The following is a 19,256-nucleotide window of genomic DNA, read 5'->3' as shown; positions in this document are numbered from 1 at the left end:
AGCGTGGTTCAGGTTCAGGATGCCGACAGCGGGGCGGAAAGGTGCATTTTGCAATGAAGCATTTCAGCTTCTCATGGGGTAGGCGTCCTGCCTGGCTTTACCTGCAGAGCTCGGTCTCGTCGCAACTGCTGAAATGAGTAAAAGGAGCAGGATGTGGCCCTAAAATCACCGCACTTGGTCTTGCTGAGAATGATTGGAGTAGATGGATAGTCTTAGAGCAAGGAAAGAGAAGTGACTGCCTGCTTCTTCGTAGCATCCTGGCTCTGGGGCCTTAATAGGTGCAGGGCGGACGTGAGGAAATCTACCATTCAAGGCATATTTCTAATAGTGACAGCGATCCTGGATAACTGTCTGAGGAACGAGCGAGCGAGACAGGGTGTCAGGCTTGAAGGAAACGTGCATCCAAAGAAGCATCACGTTTTAGGATAGCAGCCACAGTTAGGGGCTGTTTGCACGCGAGCAAAACAGGCAATTTATGGTGGCTGGGAACACGTTTGTAGAAGCAGCTTTATTTTTCCCACTGAGACATGCTCTTTAAACTCTGGGATTTTGATTTTTCTCATTGGTAATATTCTCATTTGGCCTCTACAGCATAGCAGCATTGGAAAGACCCATGCTAGGAATTGCAAGCATATGAGTAATGGGGCAGGGGGAATTAAATGCAAACGATGCTTTTGTTTGCTTAGCCCAAATTCACAGCTTCTTAACAAAGAAAAGTTTGGGGGAAAACATGGTTTAACAATTCCAGCGGGTGGGGGAGAAGTGCGGGGGAGTGGATAATCAGGTTTCAAAAAGCACTCAGGGCAAAATTATCACGTGCCAGCACATTGAAGGCATCAGTCAGATGCATAGTATGAGGGGAGCCTGATTAAAAAAGAATTGTTTCTTATTATAGAAATGACTGCTTTAAATAAATCTTTTGGCCAGCTTATTCAGCCAGACTTTTATGTTCCTTTAAAAATAGTTTTTGACTATAGTACACGTGAAATGAAAATATAATTCATTTCAGTACCGTTTCAATTAAAAAGTCACGAAAAAGGCTTTATTAGAAAGGAAAAAAAAACGGATATTTTTTTTTCCTATAAGAAACTAATTTCATTCCAAATTCTTGGACCAGCTCAAGAAGGAATATCATACGTTAATTAAAAAGAGTTCAGTTCTTTTAATTTGGCGTCATCTTTTAATTCCCCTTACATCTTCATTCCCCCGCAATGCTGAATCTTTTCGGTTATTGTTTAGCAAATGAGAAGAGAGACCATCTGTAACCTGCACATCTTAGATTTAAACACCTCCTAAATCGAAGGTGGGTGAACAGATGAATCCTGCTTGCAGCCTTTTCATTATAAGCTCCTACCTTTGAACTAACGCTGTTAGTATTTGTTCGTAGGTGAAAACTACCTGGTTGGCAGGGCTGAGAGCAGGGCTGCAATCCCTGATGCACCTGCAGATTTTACTGCTCCAGGTCACACACAAGAAGTTGTGGAAATGCTCCCTACTCTATTGGTTAAGCCTGTGTCTTCCAGCGGCATCCACCTTTGTGGGTTTGTCGGTTCGTAAGTTTGGGCCCCAAAGGTGCCATTACAGTGAACTATTCTGACCTTCTGGGTAGTTGAAGACCCGAACCAGCCAATTCAGCAGCAAGCCCATAATTTCTTTTCGAGGGACTAGTGGACTTCTGGCATGAGAGAGAGTCCTGGTTTAAATCCTAGAGGTGATTGGGAATCCATCACTTTCTGAAATGAAAATGAAACCAGTTGCATCCCTCACCCCACCCTCAGTTTTCCTGTGAGTGTTAATTTACTCACTTATCTCTTTTCCCTGCCCTCAGCTCTGGGATGTATTGCAAGAAGGCATGGCTTTCTGCAGTCAGGTAACCCAACCAGTGCCAGCTCCCCTTTTGCATACAACCATGCCCTCCGGCACATCACGGTGAAGTGAGAAGGCTGCAAGGAACCTTCTTGTTGGACGTTTATCTGGAGCCAGGATAAGAAACCTTTGCATCCTAATCCCCCCTTTTTAAACTAAACATTTCATTTCAGTGATGAGCTGTCAGGGACGCGGCTGCTATATTTTTGTGTGTTTGTATATTGTATTTAATGGTTGCCATCTTGGCTGATAGACAAGCAATTGAACCAGCGACCTTTGGAGCTGATGCATGAGTTGTTACACTGGAGTTAAAGAATCAAAGCTCCCTAGCAGGTCACTAATCGATTTATGTCCTCATTGGACTGGCCGGTGGGGGAGGACCTGAAACATCCTTCCATGGATCACATACTTCGTGTCAAAGGATGTTCTAATGCAACACAACTTTGATCTCTAGTACTACTGCAGCTCAAATAATACATAGAGTGTGTCTACACATGCGCTTTAATGCACATTAGCCTATTTTAGTGTGCATTATTAAAGTCACATAAAAAACTGTGTTTCTTAGTTAATGCACATTAAAATAGACCATTGCACATTTTCCTAGTACCTCACAGTGGAGTTACTAGATTTAATGCATATTAACTGAAGTGTGTTAATGCACATGTAGACGTGCCCATAGTGTCCAGCAGAAAAAAACCCTAAATTATTTAATATATGTAGTTCACAAAAATATCTTTGTCTGTGATGTATCTACTTCCCCACATTATGTCCAGAATAGGTTTGTAATATCTGCTCTTACTTTATTATTAATCACCTTATTTTATATTCATAGACTCATAGAAAATGAGGGTTGGAAGGGACTTCAGTAGGTCGCATCTAGTCCAAACCCCTGCTCAAAGCAGGACCAGCCCCAATTAGATCGTAGTCAGTTGTACTTCTTGATGCACTAAACTCACACTGAGATTCCTGGAGGAGAGCTCTTCAGCAAGTGGAAGGAGATGATTGGCCGTGCCTCTGTAATTTGCACACCACAGTCAGACTTGTCTCCCTTTTTGAAGATTGTCACTTGAGAGAAAAGTCTTTTTTGTTGAAATTGAAAAAAAAAAAACCCAGAAAAAAGTTACTATGTTAGTAAGTACTCACTTTTCCCCCCCATGCATAATCTCCCTCCAGAGTTAAGAGGAGATCACATCCTTTAATATCACAGAGTTGCATGAACTTCTAAGGGTTGAAAGCTACAGTAAAAAACTACGCCTCTACCACTCTCTACAACTTAAGCTCAAAGCAAGAAACCGTTCTTGGCTGGATAATAACTAGGCACTGTTTGTTAGAAAACAAGATGGTGATCCACTGCTCTTTCTAGTGAAAAACTAGTCATGAAAGTATAATGAGCCAATGTAATCTGCATTAATTTTGGCTTAATTATTTCAAGCTTTTCTACAATGAATGCATTTGGTCTTTGTGAAGAGTGGAATAGAAGGGAACACATGAGTATGTGATAGAGCAGTATAGAAAACATGCTTTTTTTGACTGTCTTTACTGGGAGCTCATTAGCGGCAAGTCAACAGGTGTGATAAAAAGGGCTCCTTTTCAACTTCCAGAGCAATGCTTAGTAGTGCAATTCTCTGATGGAGTAGTGTTCTGCATAACTCAATAGGAGATGGTTCTTTTTAAATTAAGCGTTTCAAACTTAGCTTTAACTACAGTACAATCAGTCCCTGCTAGTCTGTGAATGAATATCTAACCAGAAAATTTGTCCATTTATTGATTTTTATTTTAGTTTATTTATATATTTATTTTGAATGGGCACTTCTACAAGAGACGCTACGTTGCTGTAACAACAAGCTGCTATGCCGTGGCTCATTGCTACAGTGATATAGCGTCTCTGGGCACAAACCGTGACAGCGACCCTACTGCGCAGTAGCAGCTAAAAAATACCGTACTGCAGTAGGACTGTGCAGGAACAATTGCGCAGTCCACCGCACATGTAGATGCATCCAATATGAACAAAAAGAGCAGTACGATTCATATTCTTTGGAAAAAATGGGTGCTGACAATGCAGGATTTTCCTTGTTCTCATGTCTCAGTGGCTACATAAACCTTTTCTTCCTCAGTAATAAATTTAACCTTAACCCCGAAACCAAATTTTTAAATATTTTTGAGGCAAAGCGTCTGCATTATATACAGATCACCCGATGTTTACTCTTGAGATTTCTTGCAAAAAATCTACTTACATTTTTTAAACTGTTTTATTATAACAACAAAACCAATACAATTCTGTTATACAGTTGATAGAAATGTATTATGCCTGCTTGATATTCCTAGCTCCTGTTCATTCAACAGTGCTTGATAGAATCACTGGCTTCCAAGGGGTCCCCTCCCCGCCCCTGCTGAACTGCAATCCATCTGTTGAACTGTTGTTAAATTGTAGTGCAGCAATGCCTAAAAGTTACAACTCAGATCTGCAACCAATATGCAAGGCATACAAGCCATGTGCTCAGACAGTTTGCGATCTAAATAAATCAGCGTGTAGGTGATAGAAAGCAGGAAACGTTAACCCAGTTCTGTTCAGCCTCCTGAGCAGTCAGTTGCTGCTCTCTGATTAATTTAATGCCAGCCTTCATTTCATATTTTGAAATATTTAATATCTGGCAAGACACTTTATTAATTTGCTCCAATTCCTATACTCTATTAGGGAAAACTTGTGATGCTTCAGCAATGAGTAACACATCAGCAGCAATTAATTTTAATTTTCTGCTTATTTATCTCCATTCCCATACCTGGTGTCTCTAGAGGTGTGCGTGTGTGACTGACTGACTGAGTCATGATGGACAGGGATTGAGCAACTGAAAATGGAGGGGAAATAGGCAGGCCTAAGTAAAATTGTTCTTGTTATTAATCTCTATCAGTGTTTTGGGTGTATAATTCAATATCCATAGAAGCAGATTTTAAAATTGCGTGCCATTTCATCCCAAGTGAAAGCCTCCTCCATGTAGTACCACTCTACCCGGTCACATCCTATTTGGATCTAATGAAAGCAGCATTTAACTTGGTTAAATGAAACATAACTTGCTCAGCTTTGAATTCTTATATCCTTGTATTGGAGTTCAACTGCTTTGAGTAGTTAGATTCCTGCAGCGATTGCTCGAGCCAGCAATTTCAGTATGTATTCAATAAGGTGACTGAATCTCCCTTTACTATCTTATCTGCTGAACTGGAGCTGACTTGGTAATTCAGACATGAAATCACCACCTTATAGCATTGGCTGGAAGGCAAAAGCCACTTAGGTTGGGAAGGAGGAACTGAGAGCGTAATGGATGGTGAAGTTTGAGAAAGCTCTAAATTATGCTAGCAGTTTAAAATTTAAGCTACTTCAGCATTAAAATAAATTCAGGGAGAGTTGCAATCCAGCTATTCCAAGGTGATTTTTTTTTGCACCATCAGCTCTTAAGATCCAGTCCTTCATCTCAGCTTCTTCCCATTTCTTCACTTCTTTGCATAGTGAAGGGGGTAGAACCACTTGAAGGTTTCCATAGAAATGGAACAGTTTTGGTACTATCACATTTTCTGCACAGATTGTCCCTTTTGCTTATTTTTTGACTTGTCTCTTGGGAAACCTAAAATAAAGTATATCATTTAGTCTCGTTTGCTTAAACCAGTTCAGAAAATGCAACATTTTAATATTTGTGGCATAATTTTAATATATATACACAAGCTTTGTGTACCAGAAACTCACAGAAATGTCAGAATTTTATGCTTTTTCATATCTAAACCAAATTTTGACATAGCAGGATTATAACTAAACAGTGGGGAATGTCAAGGTTTTAAGGACTTGGGGTGTATACAGCAGTTTTAAGATGCAGGTAGACATTTGTCTAACTATACTTTATATGCTCTTAATTGACTACGCTAGGGGCATCCCTTCTCCCATGATGTTTTAACTATACATTCCCTGCTCCTTCCTGTTATTTTAGAACCTTAATGCAACAGACACCTGTATTTTATTGCACAAAGTATGTATTCTGCACTACGCGGCTATTTCCAAATGGTCTTGCGTTGTGAATTTGTGAGTTATCCTATATTGGTTGGAGGAACAAAAGTGTCCCATTACAAAAAACATAGAAAATTCACATCTTTTTTTAAAGACAACCTAACATTTTTACTTCCAATAAAATCTACCAGGTTTTTTTTAGCTGTAATGTGATAAATTAAAAACCTATTTTGTCATAACAACTAGCCATTAATATTTAATGCTGGTGGTGGTAGTTGGGAGAAGAAATGGAAAATTCTTATTACTTTTCACCTCTTCTTTTCTAACTTTGTTCATGATGTAGATAGAGATAGTAGCAAAAAGCTTGGCAGTGGTTGCTGATGTGCCACTTTGGTCTGTACTGATGCGTCTTGTGTGACAGCCGTTGCCTTCTGTCTGTGCGCCCTGATTATTCTCTAGTGAATTATAAGAGTCAGACTATCTTTATTATTATTAGTATTAGTATTTTCTTTCTCATGTCATCTGTCTTCCTCTGTTTGTTCAGACAAATAAGTGATCACAGGGAATTATGATCTGTTTTAACACCAGCAGGAAGAGAGATGGGTTATGAGACAAGAGAGACCTCTTGTTTACAGCGAGTTATTTTTGGTAATTAGCCATGTGTAGAGGAAGATGAGCCTCTGCTCATAAAGTCAAAATGCCATAATTTAAGGGGATATGAATGGAAGTCTAACATTTGCCTAAGCTGGTAATATTAATCCTCTTGCATTTAAAAAGAAACAAACAACCACCCTGTGCTTTCGTTGCAGGAAGTAGACTGAACAAAGATCTGAGGCATTATCTCAACCAGAGGTTCCAGAAAGGATCTCCAGACCACGAGCTGCAGCAGACCATTAGAGATAACCTTTATCGCCATGCTGTGCCTTGTAAGTAATAAAAACAATTCACCTGGGGAATTTTATGTAAAAACATTAAATACCTTTAGAGGTAGTCTTTTAAGTGATGATGTGCAATACTATGTGGGAGCCATGATTTACAACAACGGGGTTCTTGCCTCTAGGGACAGTAGAGAAAAAGATGTGCATGGTGCTTAGGTAGACAGGGGGCATGTCTACATGTGCATTAAGATGCTTTAGTTAATGTGCATTAAATCTGACACCTCCATTTTGAAGTGCTAAAAGGTGCATTATCCTGTCTTAATGTGCATTAACCAAAGAGCACATTTTAAAGTGACGCATTAGCCTATTTTAACGCACATTAACTAAACAGCATGTTTTTAGTGACGCTTTAATGCGGATTAAAGTAGGCAAACACTCATTAAAGTGCACATATAGATGTGCCCAGGGAGTACTTGATTCCTCATGGTAAAAAGCCTATGGATTGACTGAGATAAGGAGCGTAGTGGATGGATTACTCTGGAATGGATTATCGTGGAAAGAACCAGAGGGCAGTTATGGCTGTCTTGAATGGGAGGGAAGGAGAGTGATTGATGCTGACATTGAAACCACTTTGTTCTTGGCTGCTGATCTGTTGGTTTTACTTAGGAGCAATCGGATATTAGGCACATATCGAAGTTAGTAGCTACTTGTCATTTACCAGCGGTGGTTGACGCTGCATATAGAATTGAATAAACATTTGGTTTAGGAAGCGTGCTGTGTAGTTGTCATGTATGGTCTGTGGTTTTTCCTTCATTGTTGCGTTAGTGATTACAGCCTTTGAAGAAGAGCAGGCCCTTTCTTTCTTCAGATGGACTTTTTTCATGATGGTGATCAAATTGTGAAATTGCAGCCCTTTTTATGACATCACAGCTTGTTGCCATGGAAACTGAACACTCTCACTAGCGGAACACCATCCTTAATTCAAGTAGAAAATACACAGTAGGAACAAACTTTTGCATGCAAAAAAAAGTCAACCAGAATAAGAAACATGAGAAGTCTAGAAAACTCCTCACTGAAAACTGACATATTAAAGGTGTATAGACACCTATAATAAATTAATGGAGTCTTTGTCCCAAATGCAGACTGGGCCTGGCCTTTGTAGAGGGTATGTAAAGTTTGCCAAATATTTCTTGTTCATGTGCCTCGGTTTGGCACTTCCCGGCTTCCTTCAGGGGGCTGTTACCAGACAAATGCATCGTGTTGACTTGAATATTTTCAGTGTGTATTGCGAGTAATGGTATTTTTTCCAAGACAGTGTGAATAAAACTTGAGCAAACATCCAGATTTTAGAACATTTCTACCAAACATTTTAGATTTTTTCCTTCTTTATGCAAGCAAGAGCTGATTTATCCTGACAGAGAAGTGAGGGGGGTTGCTGTTAAAAAATCAACACTTGCCAGCAAGCACCATGTAATGGTAGCTGAGATAGAGTGGTCTTTTCTAAACCCTTGCATATAGAAAATCTGAGTAGTGACTCTTCTCAAATGACAACCTAATTGCACTAGTCTTATTTTGTCAGTGGGAAAGCATGGACTAAAGTACTTTAAAATACCGTGTATGGGTATGAAGAGTAAACACAGATTTTTTTTTTTATATTATTATTGAACATTTCCATTTTCAATCTTGTCACCTTGAAATTAGTCTTTAGGGTTCTGACTTGCCTGGCTGCAATTTCTTAAAGGGCTACTGAACAAGATGCATTCCAAGAGCATGAATGCAATTTTAGGCTTAGCTACAGAGTCCTGATGCTAATATCCATCTGCCCGTGTATTCCCCACCCCCCTTACAGTCCAATTTCAGAAACGGCAAATAAAGCAAATGAGCATAAGTTCTTTTGAAACATTTTCTGTGTTGCCAAGGTTACATTTTGTAATGCTTTCCATTGATTCTTTTCTCTGATTTATTGAACTTGACTGTGAGCTAAACTGCTTGGACTTACCCAAAGCTTTGTTTTAGAATTGGGGGGGGAAATAGACTTCTGCCTTTTAAAAACAACAGGAAAAGATGCATTTTGTGCTTGCATTAATAAAAAATATCTGTACTTGCTTTCCTTTTATGAAACAAATAGAAAAACCTGGAAAGTGGAGTTGCCTATCACATAGTTCTGTCCTCTGGTTAATTATAAATAGCATTTAATTTTGCCTCTATATAGACAAATTTGCCTCGAAATAGACAGCATTTAATTTTGCCTCTATATACGGTAGAAAAGGGAGCAGCCATAGTTCTGGGGCATGATGTCAGTATGTACATGGCAAATTTGAATGCAGCTACTGTACACATGGTGGCTTGGAACGTTTTTTCAGGCCCAGAGATTAATCTAGCTGCATACTCTTATATTTTTATTCCTTGGTACATGTGACTAGTAAATCCAGAGCTCTGGGCCAATCTCTGGTGCTGATGGATTAGGAAGTCTTGTATTTTGAAAATGGAATTCCCTGCTGATTATGTGGTAAACACGCTACGAGACCACAAGGTCACTCAGACTGAGCATGCCCGAACTGCCAGCTGCTTGTTATTGCACCGTAACGCAAGGACGACATGAGTGACAATTAATTAAGGTGCAGCAGAGACGCAGGGTAGAAACCGGTTCTTTCGCATGAATCCAAAGACTTTGATACAAAAATGAGAGCGAATCCACCTGCCTCAACTGAGGTTGGCACGCTTCAGGCTGCAAATTTTGCTTTAGAGCAAAAATAGGTGGCTTGCATACCACAAAACTGCACCCAAGCCTTTTTGATCCTCCCGTAAAATACAAATGGAGAGGTTTTCATGAGGAGCCAGCCAAGGTGGAAGAAGGGAACATCTCTATAGCTTGATTGAGTGAAGGAATGGGGGGAGGAGGGGTTGTTTTTTATGCAGATTAGCAAAACAAGGTAAAGGTCGGGCCTCTCATTATCTTTAACTAGACCGCTGACTTGTAGGAAAGCAGCAAGCTGCCTTCCCCATCTCTAGGATTTTGCCACGGGTTAGTTGAACTACAAGTTGCCTTCTGCTAAGAAGGATCAGAAAGATGGTGTTGCTCCCAGAAAGGCTTTGCTTGTTACTTCTTTCCTAGGTCCATTGCTTTGCGTTGCCGCTCTTCCCTTCAGGTTCTTGCATGTCTTGGGAGTCATCTGAGCAGTGAGACCTATGGTAGGGGGTCCTGGCCGCTGGACTCAACCTCTTCATTGTTTTTCTTATTAGCCTGCACAACACGCCAAAGACATGAATACCGTGCAAAGAGTGAATAGCGGAATGGGTCATCAGTTATTTACCTCCCAATTCATGCAAATTCTGTATGTGCTATCACGACACTCGTTCCGTCTCTGATTGGTACAGCCTTTAAAAAGGAGGAGCCACATGCAAAAAAAGTATCTGTCTGGTTATGTAGGTGCCATGACATCCTGGGACGTCAGGCTGCCTTTCTTCGAGCAGGGTTTTACACTGAGCACCTCCCCCTGCAAAGCTAAATTTTCCTCAATGGCTTCTTTAAACCCCAGTGGATTCCTTGAATTTGTGCTGGGGTGAACTGAGGGCTAATTGGCTGGTTTATATTACCTTAACATTTCCTCTGTCCATCCTCTTGACCTCACAGAGTTCAAATTTTCAGCGCTCGTGTTTTCAATCCCAGAGCTCCAATTTCTGCAGTTGACCTTGTAGGGGCCACAGAGCATGATGGAAATCAGTGGATCAGTGCACGTATTGGATGGACCCTAAGGATGTCTTGGAAAACCGGTGCTATATCTGGGCAGTGGTTCTTTCAAGCTGTCAGTAATTTTTGTGGGACGCTTAAGAATGAAGACTCCCGGAAGATTTTCTGGCACAAGGGTAAAAGGAAATGTTCTGTTTTAAAAGGAGGAGGAAAAAGTAGGGTTCTGCATACATCCATAGATGATTGATGTAAATGAGTCAGTGGTGGTTGGACACTCTTATTTAATAATATTAGTTAAACTTTTGCAAAGGTGCGTACTCGCATCTGTTCATGGTATTTATGAACCTGTATAAGTCTAGGTTGCAAACTAGATTGCAAAATGATCTTGAGATGTTCTGTAGAGGTTTGCTCCCGTCGTGAAACAGAGCACTGCATACTTGAGTACCATTGGCGTTTTCCGCTGAAGAGTGGGTAAGGCTGGATGGGTCAGGTCATTTGCCACCAGACCACCAGGCCTGCAGCCCATCGGTCTGGTGTTTCAGTCTAGGTGGGGAAATGCTTCAGTTCTGTTTGCTCCAGATTCAGCCGTGTTGCTCCTAAGACATCTGCATGTTGAAATGAGCTGTCAGAAAAGCACCTTGAAGACACTGGTGTTGGATTCAGGAATGCTCAGTCTCGTTGGGGCTGGACTTGATGATCCTCGAGGTCCCTTCCAGCCCTAACATCTATGAATCTTTTTTTTTTTTTTTAATGAAGAATTGTTGTCGTTGGCAGGGCATCAGTCATAAAGCTGAATGGTCTTCATAATATGCATAGAAGCAATTAGGTTACATACTTAGCATATGTCTGTGCTTCCTGCATGATGAGTGTAGGAACGTCGCTGAGATGGGTGCTCTGTCCAGGCCTGCCAAATGCCAGCAATGAGGCAATAGTGCATCTGTAGGCCAGCCATGAGTACACCCAAGACGGGAAGCCTGAGTACTGTGCTGTGCATGCATGCTCTGCACCGCTCTGCAGTGGCACCGCTGCCTTGTTCCCAGCATTTGGCACATGCAGACCTGCCCCATGCATCCCAAATTCTGCCTTATTTTTAGTTGCTAATTTTCCTTAGAGAGAAACAGAATGGCTGACAAGTTAGCTGAGCTACTTTCCTTCATAGGCAATAAATCATGGGCTTGTATAAACACATTCTCAAAAGCCTTCCAGAAATGCCACGTTCCCTATTATCCCTGTGCCTGTTGGGCCATTCCCCACGATACATGTGGAATCCCAGTTTCTTAACAAGAAAAAGGTGCAGAAAGCAAACCAGGGACAGGCCTTTCTCTACCACAGTGAAGGTAATTAATTATTTTTCATGATCCGTCCTAGTTTATGAAAAAAAGTTGAAATGTTCACAGTAGCCTTATCTCCTGTGAATGCCTGTAGAGATCAGCTTCATCACACTGCATCCTCCTGGGACTCTTCTAATTCTGGAGAGTGTTATTTAACATATTTTCGGCGCATGCTTTCAGTCACATTGAACATGAGGGCTCAGCCTGCATAAATTAAAATGGGGGTTTTTTTATATTCATTGCACAGTAAATAGATTGAAGAATACCTATTCTTCAGCCAGTGTATATCAGTGAGCAATGTGTTGCTGGTGCCTGAACCATCCTACAGTCATCTGAAGTTTGCAGGGAGAATATTATTTCAGATGCTAACTAAACCTTGGATGTTTTCTGCTTCATGAGAAAGGAGAGACCGTTTTTCCTAGGAAGTAAGGATGTCCAATATTGAACAAGATTTCTGTAGCTTAGTTTCTTTCCATAAGCATCATTCCTCTTTAATCTGAAAGGCTTCGGACATTTTTTGTCCATCTGGCCTATCCTTTTAGATCCATAGTATGCTTTTATTACAGTGGAACTGTTGGGTATTCTTTCAGTTTGGAAGTAAAAGCTTTTATGATGGCAGATATTGCTCCATCTGGTTGCTGGCTTATTTAAGAGTAGCTTTTTTGATTTCAGTATATGCCTATTTAAAATTGCATGAGGCACAAGAGAATAGTACAAAAGAGAAGTAGCTCAGTCTTATGGGCTCTCCCAAGCCCAGGCTGTGCAAGAAGTGTGGGAAGGGATTATATGCTTGGTTTTCTTTTTTAATCAGCAGTGTACTTCATTTTGCCTTTTAATTGTGGGTGCTGCAAATTCAGCTGGTTGCTTTGTACCTCGGAAAGGCTTTTGCCATGGGTATTTAAGCAATCCTTGGTATACCTTTGACGTGTTAAAGGATTTTAAGGCTGTGAACGTGTGAGATGGCTGAGATGGTGTTCAGGCTCTGAACCTATAGATTCCTCCAGATCTGAGATGCAGGGAGATCTGTGGGTTTGCTTCAAAACCTGATGGCAGATGAGGTTGCACCTTACCTGTCGAGATTGGTAGTCCCATATGGTTACTCTATTCCATGCTTTAAACCACTGAAGAAGTAAAAGCACTGTTTTCCTGCGAAGTATAGAGATGAACATCTGAGCACAACATTGATTGAAGCCATCGGCTCAAAGCTCATGTAACCACCATTTAGTTTTAAGGACCCAGATACCTGTGTTTTTTCTTTTGGCACCCCAGGTACGTCTTCCACAACAGCCGAAACACCCCAGCTGCTTAATGCCCTCCATCAAAAAGTTTTGACTTCTTTATAACTACCATAATGACTCTTCAAAACTTACAGCTTTATTGAGTAGAATTTGCCCTGTGTTACTAATGGTAATCTTCACATATTGATTTTCATTGATTATAATCAGTGGATACAGGAGAAAAAAACCCCTGAATTATAGCAAATATTTCCAGCTCTACCCCCACAGGAAGGGAAATAAATCTCCCCGGAGTACTAGCACTCTGGATATATTCCTTTTTATATAATGTCCTCCTGAATAATTAGGGCCTTGAGTTATGAAGCTGAGATTTCTGGGTCATTGCCAGAGTAGATTTGTTTAAGGGGGACGCTGGTTCCCTGATATCCTTTTAAAAGGCTTTGTAATGTCCCAGGCTGCACTTAATTAGTGATTTAAGAGGGAACACATCTGTTTCACTGAGGATTGCGAAAATTATTATTTAAGTGGGAATGTATAATAAATGGCTCTTAGAAGGTCTAATGTATCTTGAAAATGAGACATTTATCATTGAATAATCAGGTGGATACTGAAATCTTGCAGATCCATCGTCGGGGCTTTTGGGGCAGTCCCACTGTATCTGCAAAGAGCAAAAGGTGGAGGAAACAGTAGGTGAGTCTGGGAGCTCAGGAGGCTTTAACATAAAGCTCACCTGCACTTTTAACTCTTTACTCCGATTATAATTATTATTTTATATTATAATTTTATTTTACACAATGTCTGCCCACGATTCACATATGCTGAAGTCCCTTCTTTCCTAGTAAAGAATGTAAAATTCAGCTGTCCCACCCGTCATCACGAAGGGATGTGTTCAAACCAGTTTGATGGGGAGTATTTTGCATCTTGCAGAGACTACTGAATGAAGAATGCAATGCACTCAAAAGCATATCTAAATCTATCCCATCCATGAAGGTGGTCCAATAAAAGATGCCACCCACACAAATCCTGGCCTCTTGCCTGTGTAGAATAGGATGGAGTTGGGTTCTCTTTATTTGCCTTCTGGTTTCTGAGCCTTTAGCATGCACTTGCTCCAATGTTTTTCCTGCACATAAGATCAGTACACTTTAAAAATTGAGATTCCCTTGATTTGAGCAGGCAGGTTTTGGGGAAAAAAATGCCAAGTACCACGCGACTCACAGTAGACCGTGCTACTAGCAAGACTATCAAGGGGAGAGGCAGAAGGATGCTGAAGGATGAAGACAAGATTGAAGTCTGGGGTCTCTAGGGAGCAGAAGAGTCCTGTGATGTTTGTCCCTATCTGGCTGTATTTGCCTTTTATTTCTATAATGATTAAAAAAAATTAGCATTACTATAGCATATTTGTATTATTAGCCTCCTACTATCCTGCTTCCAAAATGCTTAATATTTTGGAGAAAAAAATTGCTGATGAGATGAGATCTTCTACCGTGTAACTAACCACACGAGAGAATTACTTGGAGAGACGTTCAGTAATTTCCCAGCCTTAAATAGCATTGATGCTACCATTAATGGTTAACTTTTAATATTTTAGAACGATGAGATTTCTCCCTCATTAACTCGGATCTGATAAACAGCCTCCAACGCAGTTTGAAGGTGACAGTCACCTTACCGTCCCCGTGTGCCATCCTGCGCCTCTTTAGCAGTCTGCACTCCTGTAGATTTGCTGTTCAAATCTCCCACCGCCTAATCCAGGCTTATATTTTGTTCTTCCTCTGAACGAACTAGTTCTTACAAGAATCGCGCCCTTCTTTAAAAAGCTTTCAGGTAACACTTCATAGAGAGAAATCATTATGAAGTCCTTTGGTGTAACGGTGACAGCTTTAGCCAGCAATTCATCAGGGCTAGGTACAGACCTTCAAAAAACCCACTATAAGTTGCATGGTTTTCTATATGTGGCATAGTTTGAATTGGTGGCGAACAAAACACACATTCGCCTTTTGGTGGGGGTGGGCAAATCTTCGGTTCTGCCATTTTTAAACCAGTCTATGTGAACCAAACTGCTGTTTTCTCGTGGTTTTGTGCACCGAATTTCTGTTCTGGGTGCAGACCAGTTTCTGATCACTTATACTGATGCAAGTGCCGTGTCTGTAGCTGGTCCAGGTGCGTTCATGTGAGTACAACGTGCCATTTGAGAGAGATTTGCAATGACTGGTAACAGAAGAGACTCAATATGCTTCTTGGGGATAGTTGTCCAGTGGGTACCAGAGCTGGAAGGCTGGGGGAACTCATCTCGGGGATTAAAATCATGTAGGAAGGATCCCAGGGAATTTCACGTAATGAGAAGACGGTTGCTGGGCATAGCTCGATGGGCTAGAATAGCAGCAGACGGTAACACTTTTTTAAGCCCCTTAACATGCAAGTGTTGAACTTGAAAATTAAACCCCTTTTAATTTCCCCCCCAGCTGTGTCCCTCCACATAGAAAACACTGTTAAAGCTCAAGTGGCACAAGCCACAAGCAGTGGCTTCAAGTCACCGTAGCCGTTTCTGACCGGTGTGGAGCCCGGCTTTGAGATATTGCTCGCCTGTGTGTTTTCCTTCGTGAGTCATGCTTTCATTTGCGGCCTGCCCCGAGGAGGAGGGTGGTATACATCACCGCCAGAATGCAAAAGTGGAAAGTAATGTTAAGACACTGACCCTTAATCTAAAGTGCACCATCTGTGTTTTATTTCCACATCTTGCTGAGTTTACAGTTATTTGAATTCACAGTTTGTTCCCCATTTGCTGGTCCCACATGGTGAGCGAATTGTTTCCAAAATGCACTGATGAAAGACTAAGAGGTCTGCAGAAGAAGTTTGTTCCTACCTACAAGGGTGCTGCATCTCACACTCGTGTAGCTGCGCGAGTTAAACCCCAGCTGTAAAAATCTCCTCTCAGGATGCTCTCATTTCATGGTGAGAAGTTGGGGTTACGGTAAGGACAAGATCCTTTTCCACATATTGAAATGATTTACAGCTCACCTTTGACTTTCCGCAGAAGAAAAGGTATAGAATTTGCTGGGAAATGACAAAACAGCTACTTTCCTGTTGCTGTAAATTTGTTTAGATGCTTGCTATTTAAGGGTTTAAAACGCCTTCTCTGTTAAGTATTTCTGCCATTGTTAGCAAGGGCAAGAAAGATTCTTTACATTTGAGGCTGAAAATAACGGTAAAGTGAAGCGATGGGAATTGTAAGTGCATATATATAAAAAAAAATCCTGATCTCATGAGTTTGATTTCCTTGAACCATATTGGATTGAGTCTGAACTTCTTTTCTTTTCTTCTACCGGCAGCCTACATTCGGTAGAATAAATCGTCAGACAATGCGCACGTAGAAAAGCAAGGCGGAATTAAAATGTAAAGCTTTCAACATTGCATTTTAAAAGCTACCAATGAAAACACGAAGGCCTGTATAAACTTAAATAAATGCCTTCTCCAGGTTTTGCTGGAGACCACACAAGCTCGGAGAAACTGATTGCCTCGGAGCTTGCGGGGCTTTTTATGGTAGGGAAACCGAAGTTTTCATTGAATTTGTTTCTTTCTGGGTCTTTTCTTTGTCAAGGGGAAAAAAAAGCCTTTAAACCTCTGATTAAAAAAAAAGTCATTTTATTGTTAGGGGCTCTCTTTTTTTATTTTCTTAAATCATATGAAAGAGTTTTCATAGATGATTGGGCAGCTGCATCTGTGCATAAATATAAAGTAAAACGCTCCATTTCTTTCTTTTCTGAAAAGCCCTTTTTTTCCTCTCTGTGTTGGTGCTGCCTCACTGAAACATCATATGGCTTTAATGTGGCTTGCACGTTGGCTCTCTTATTGTGCACAGGAAATAAGAGGCAGTTTTTCTTTTTCTTTTCCAGTCTTTGCATTTCTTATATTTTGTATTCTGAATCACGAGATTTCAGGTTTCCAGAAAAACTGCTGGCTGACCAGAGGTATAACTCAGGGCAGTCTCACCCACTCAGTTAAGGCTATTGTTGCAAGAAGGATAGATGAATCTTAAGAAAGGCTTCGCCCTCTCTCAAACCCTTTAACAAGAAGACCACAAAATGTCAGGAACCTGGTCCAGATGGTCTTTTCGTTAGCCTGAATTATTTTTATGTTCTTATAAAAGTAAAAAGAGACTGCAGGAGATGTTTGTAATCAAGCATCTCTCCCTCTTTTTCTTCCTCTCTCTCTCTCTTTTCCCCTTTGTGTGCGTCTCTCAGGTTGAATATAAGGCTCTTTATTCCTCTTTATGATACTTGTCCTACCTAAACCAATAGTTCAAGTGTAGTTTGGTGTCAGCATATATGTACATCTGCAGTGTACAGTCCAATTTAGTGCGCTGACATCTCTGTTCGCTGTTGCATGGAGGAATGGCGAGGTAAGATTTCGTACTTTCTTGCATGCACGTGTTGTCAACCCGCAGGGTTTTGCACGCACAGGTTAAAACGTTTAGCAAGGTCCGTTTTGAACAGCAAACGCCAGGTGCAAGTGGGGTTGTCTTGCATGTTGACTTTCACGTTGTACGCTCTTAGCTTTACGGTACAAGTGGGGTTGACTTGCACGTTGACTTTCACGTTGTATGCTCTTAGCTTTACGGTACAAGTGGGGTTGTCTTGCACGTTGACTTTCACGTTGTACGCTCTTAGCTTTACGGTACAAGTGGGGTTGACTTGCACGTTGACTTTCACGTTGTATGCTCTTAGCTTTACGGTACAAGTGGGGTTGTCTTGCACGTTGACTTTCACGTTGTATGCTCTTAGCTTTATGGTACAAGTGGGGTTGTCTTGCACGTTGACTTTCACGTTGTATGCTCTTAGCTTTACGGTACAAGTGGGGTTGTCTTGCACGTTGACTTTCACGTTGCATGCTCTTAGCTTTACGGTACAAGTGGGGTTGTCTTGCATGTTGACTTTCACGTTGCATGCTCTTAGCTTTACGGTACAAGTGGGGTTGTCTTGCACGTTGACTTTCACGTTGTATGCTCTTAGCTTTACGGTACAAGTGGGGTTGTCTTGCACGTTGACTTTCACCTTTACGGCAAGGTGCGTTTCTGCAGCAGAAGAGTGGCCACAAGCCAGGCATGCAGTTGTCAGCAAGAGGGGTTTTTTTGTACGGAGGGAAGCAAATATCTTCCCATCTCACCTCCACCTTCCTGCATTCCTCGACCCAGCCCCGCCCATGAAGTCCTAACAGCTTATCGGCTCCTCCTCCAAAGAGATTTGCGATTGGCTGAGCGCTCATCACTGAAGTGCCTAAATCCCATCCCCGTGATGTAATGCTGGGCTTGCCCAATGGGATTGCTTGAGAGCTGTGGGCTCCCTTGTGGAGATGCATCACGCTGCTTCTGCAGGGCTTTAACTCCTCGCCTGTCCCGGAAAACGTTAGGAGACAGCAGCCCAGGAGATGCACGCAGACCACCCCAAGTGAAACAGCTTGTGTGTTCATTGGCGGGAGATTTTTATTTCTTTCGAATCTGCGATCCGCTAGGGCGCTTGCATTGCACCTGAGTCCACGAGATGCATGGAGAGCATCCAAGACAGACACCTGTTAGCTGCCAAGCAGTCAAACCAGCAGTATCTTGCTATCCTCAAGATAGCTTCCTCTCCCTTCTCATAACCTTTACCTTTAAACAGGCACAGGCGTACACTCAGCTTTTCATTTTCCTTTTTTTTTCCTTAATATTCTCGTCGAAATTCCCTGCAGCTGTTAAGAGGGAGATGAAAGTCAGGGCAGGAAGAGAAACCCGAGGGCCTCGGGATACCTGCTGCGGGAAGCCGAGAGAAAGATGCTCTGTGTTTTGTCTCAGGACGCCTGTTGAAAATGAAGTGCTGCATCTCCCGCTGATATCGATATAGATAGATAGATAGAGATATGTATAATTTCCCATTCTAGTGCCTTACAAAAAGAGGACAGTACCATTTCACACTTCCCTGGGCGTGCTCTCAAACCGCGGCGCACGGTGGAAAGCAACGGGGAAATAAAAAAGAGGCGGGGGAAAAAACTCATCTCCTGGTATTTCAGTTTTCCAGCATGCACAGGTGCTTTTTAATCCCGCTGGCCTATATATTCCACTGCCTTTAGGAATAGAGGAGCCGTGATGTAATGCTCTTTTCTCACACTCCCAGCTTAAATACAGATGGAAATTGTTGTCATGTGTTAGAAATGTCACCAATTATATAAAAGGCAGGCTTCTGCCTTTTCCCTTTTGCACTGTCAGCTGCTGCTGCCAGCTTATTCTTTCCCTCT

At 41.5% G+C, this 19,256-nt stretch overlaps 1 protein-coding gene across 20 annotated transcripts in view; it reads left to right on the top strand.

The window, feature by feature from the left end:
* MAGI1 (membrane associated guanylate kinase, WW and PDZ domain containing 1) overlaps positions 1–19,256 on the top strand; it is a 410,797-nt gene that overhangs the window by 220,109 nt on the left and 171,432 nt on the right. For all 20 annotated transcript variants that reach the window (XM_019499610.2, XM_019499609.2, XM_019499608.2 and 17 more), the window contains exon 2: positions 6,667–6,783. In XM_019499610.2, coding sequence (XP_019355155.2) covers positions 6,667–6,783 — 117 coding nt within the window. The remainder of the gene's footprint in view (positions 1–6,666; positions 6,784–19,256) is intronic.

The sequence above is a fragment of the Alligator mississippiensis genome, chromosome 12 (assembly GCF_030867095.1).
Source record: "Alligator mississippiensis isolate rAllMis1 chromosome 12, rAllMis1, whole genome shotgun sequence".
Lineage (NCBI taxonomy): Eukaryota > Metazoa > Chordata > Crocodylia > Alligatoridae > Alligator > Alligator mississippiensis.
The sequence above is the reverse complement of the archived record's forward strand: the minus strand, read 5'-3'. Positions and strand labels throughout refer to the sequence as shown.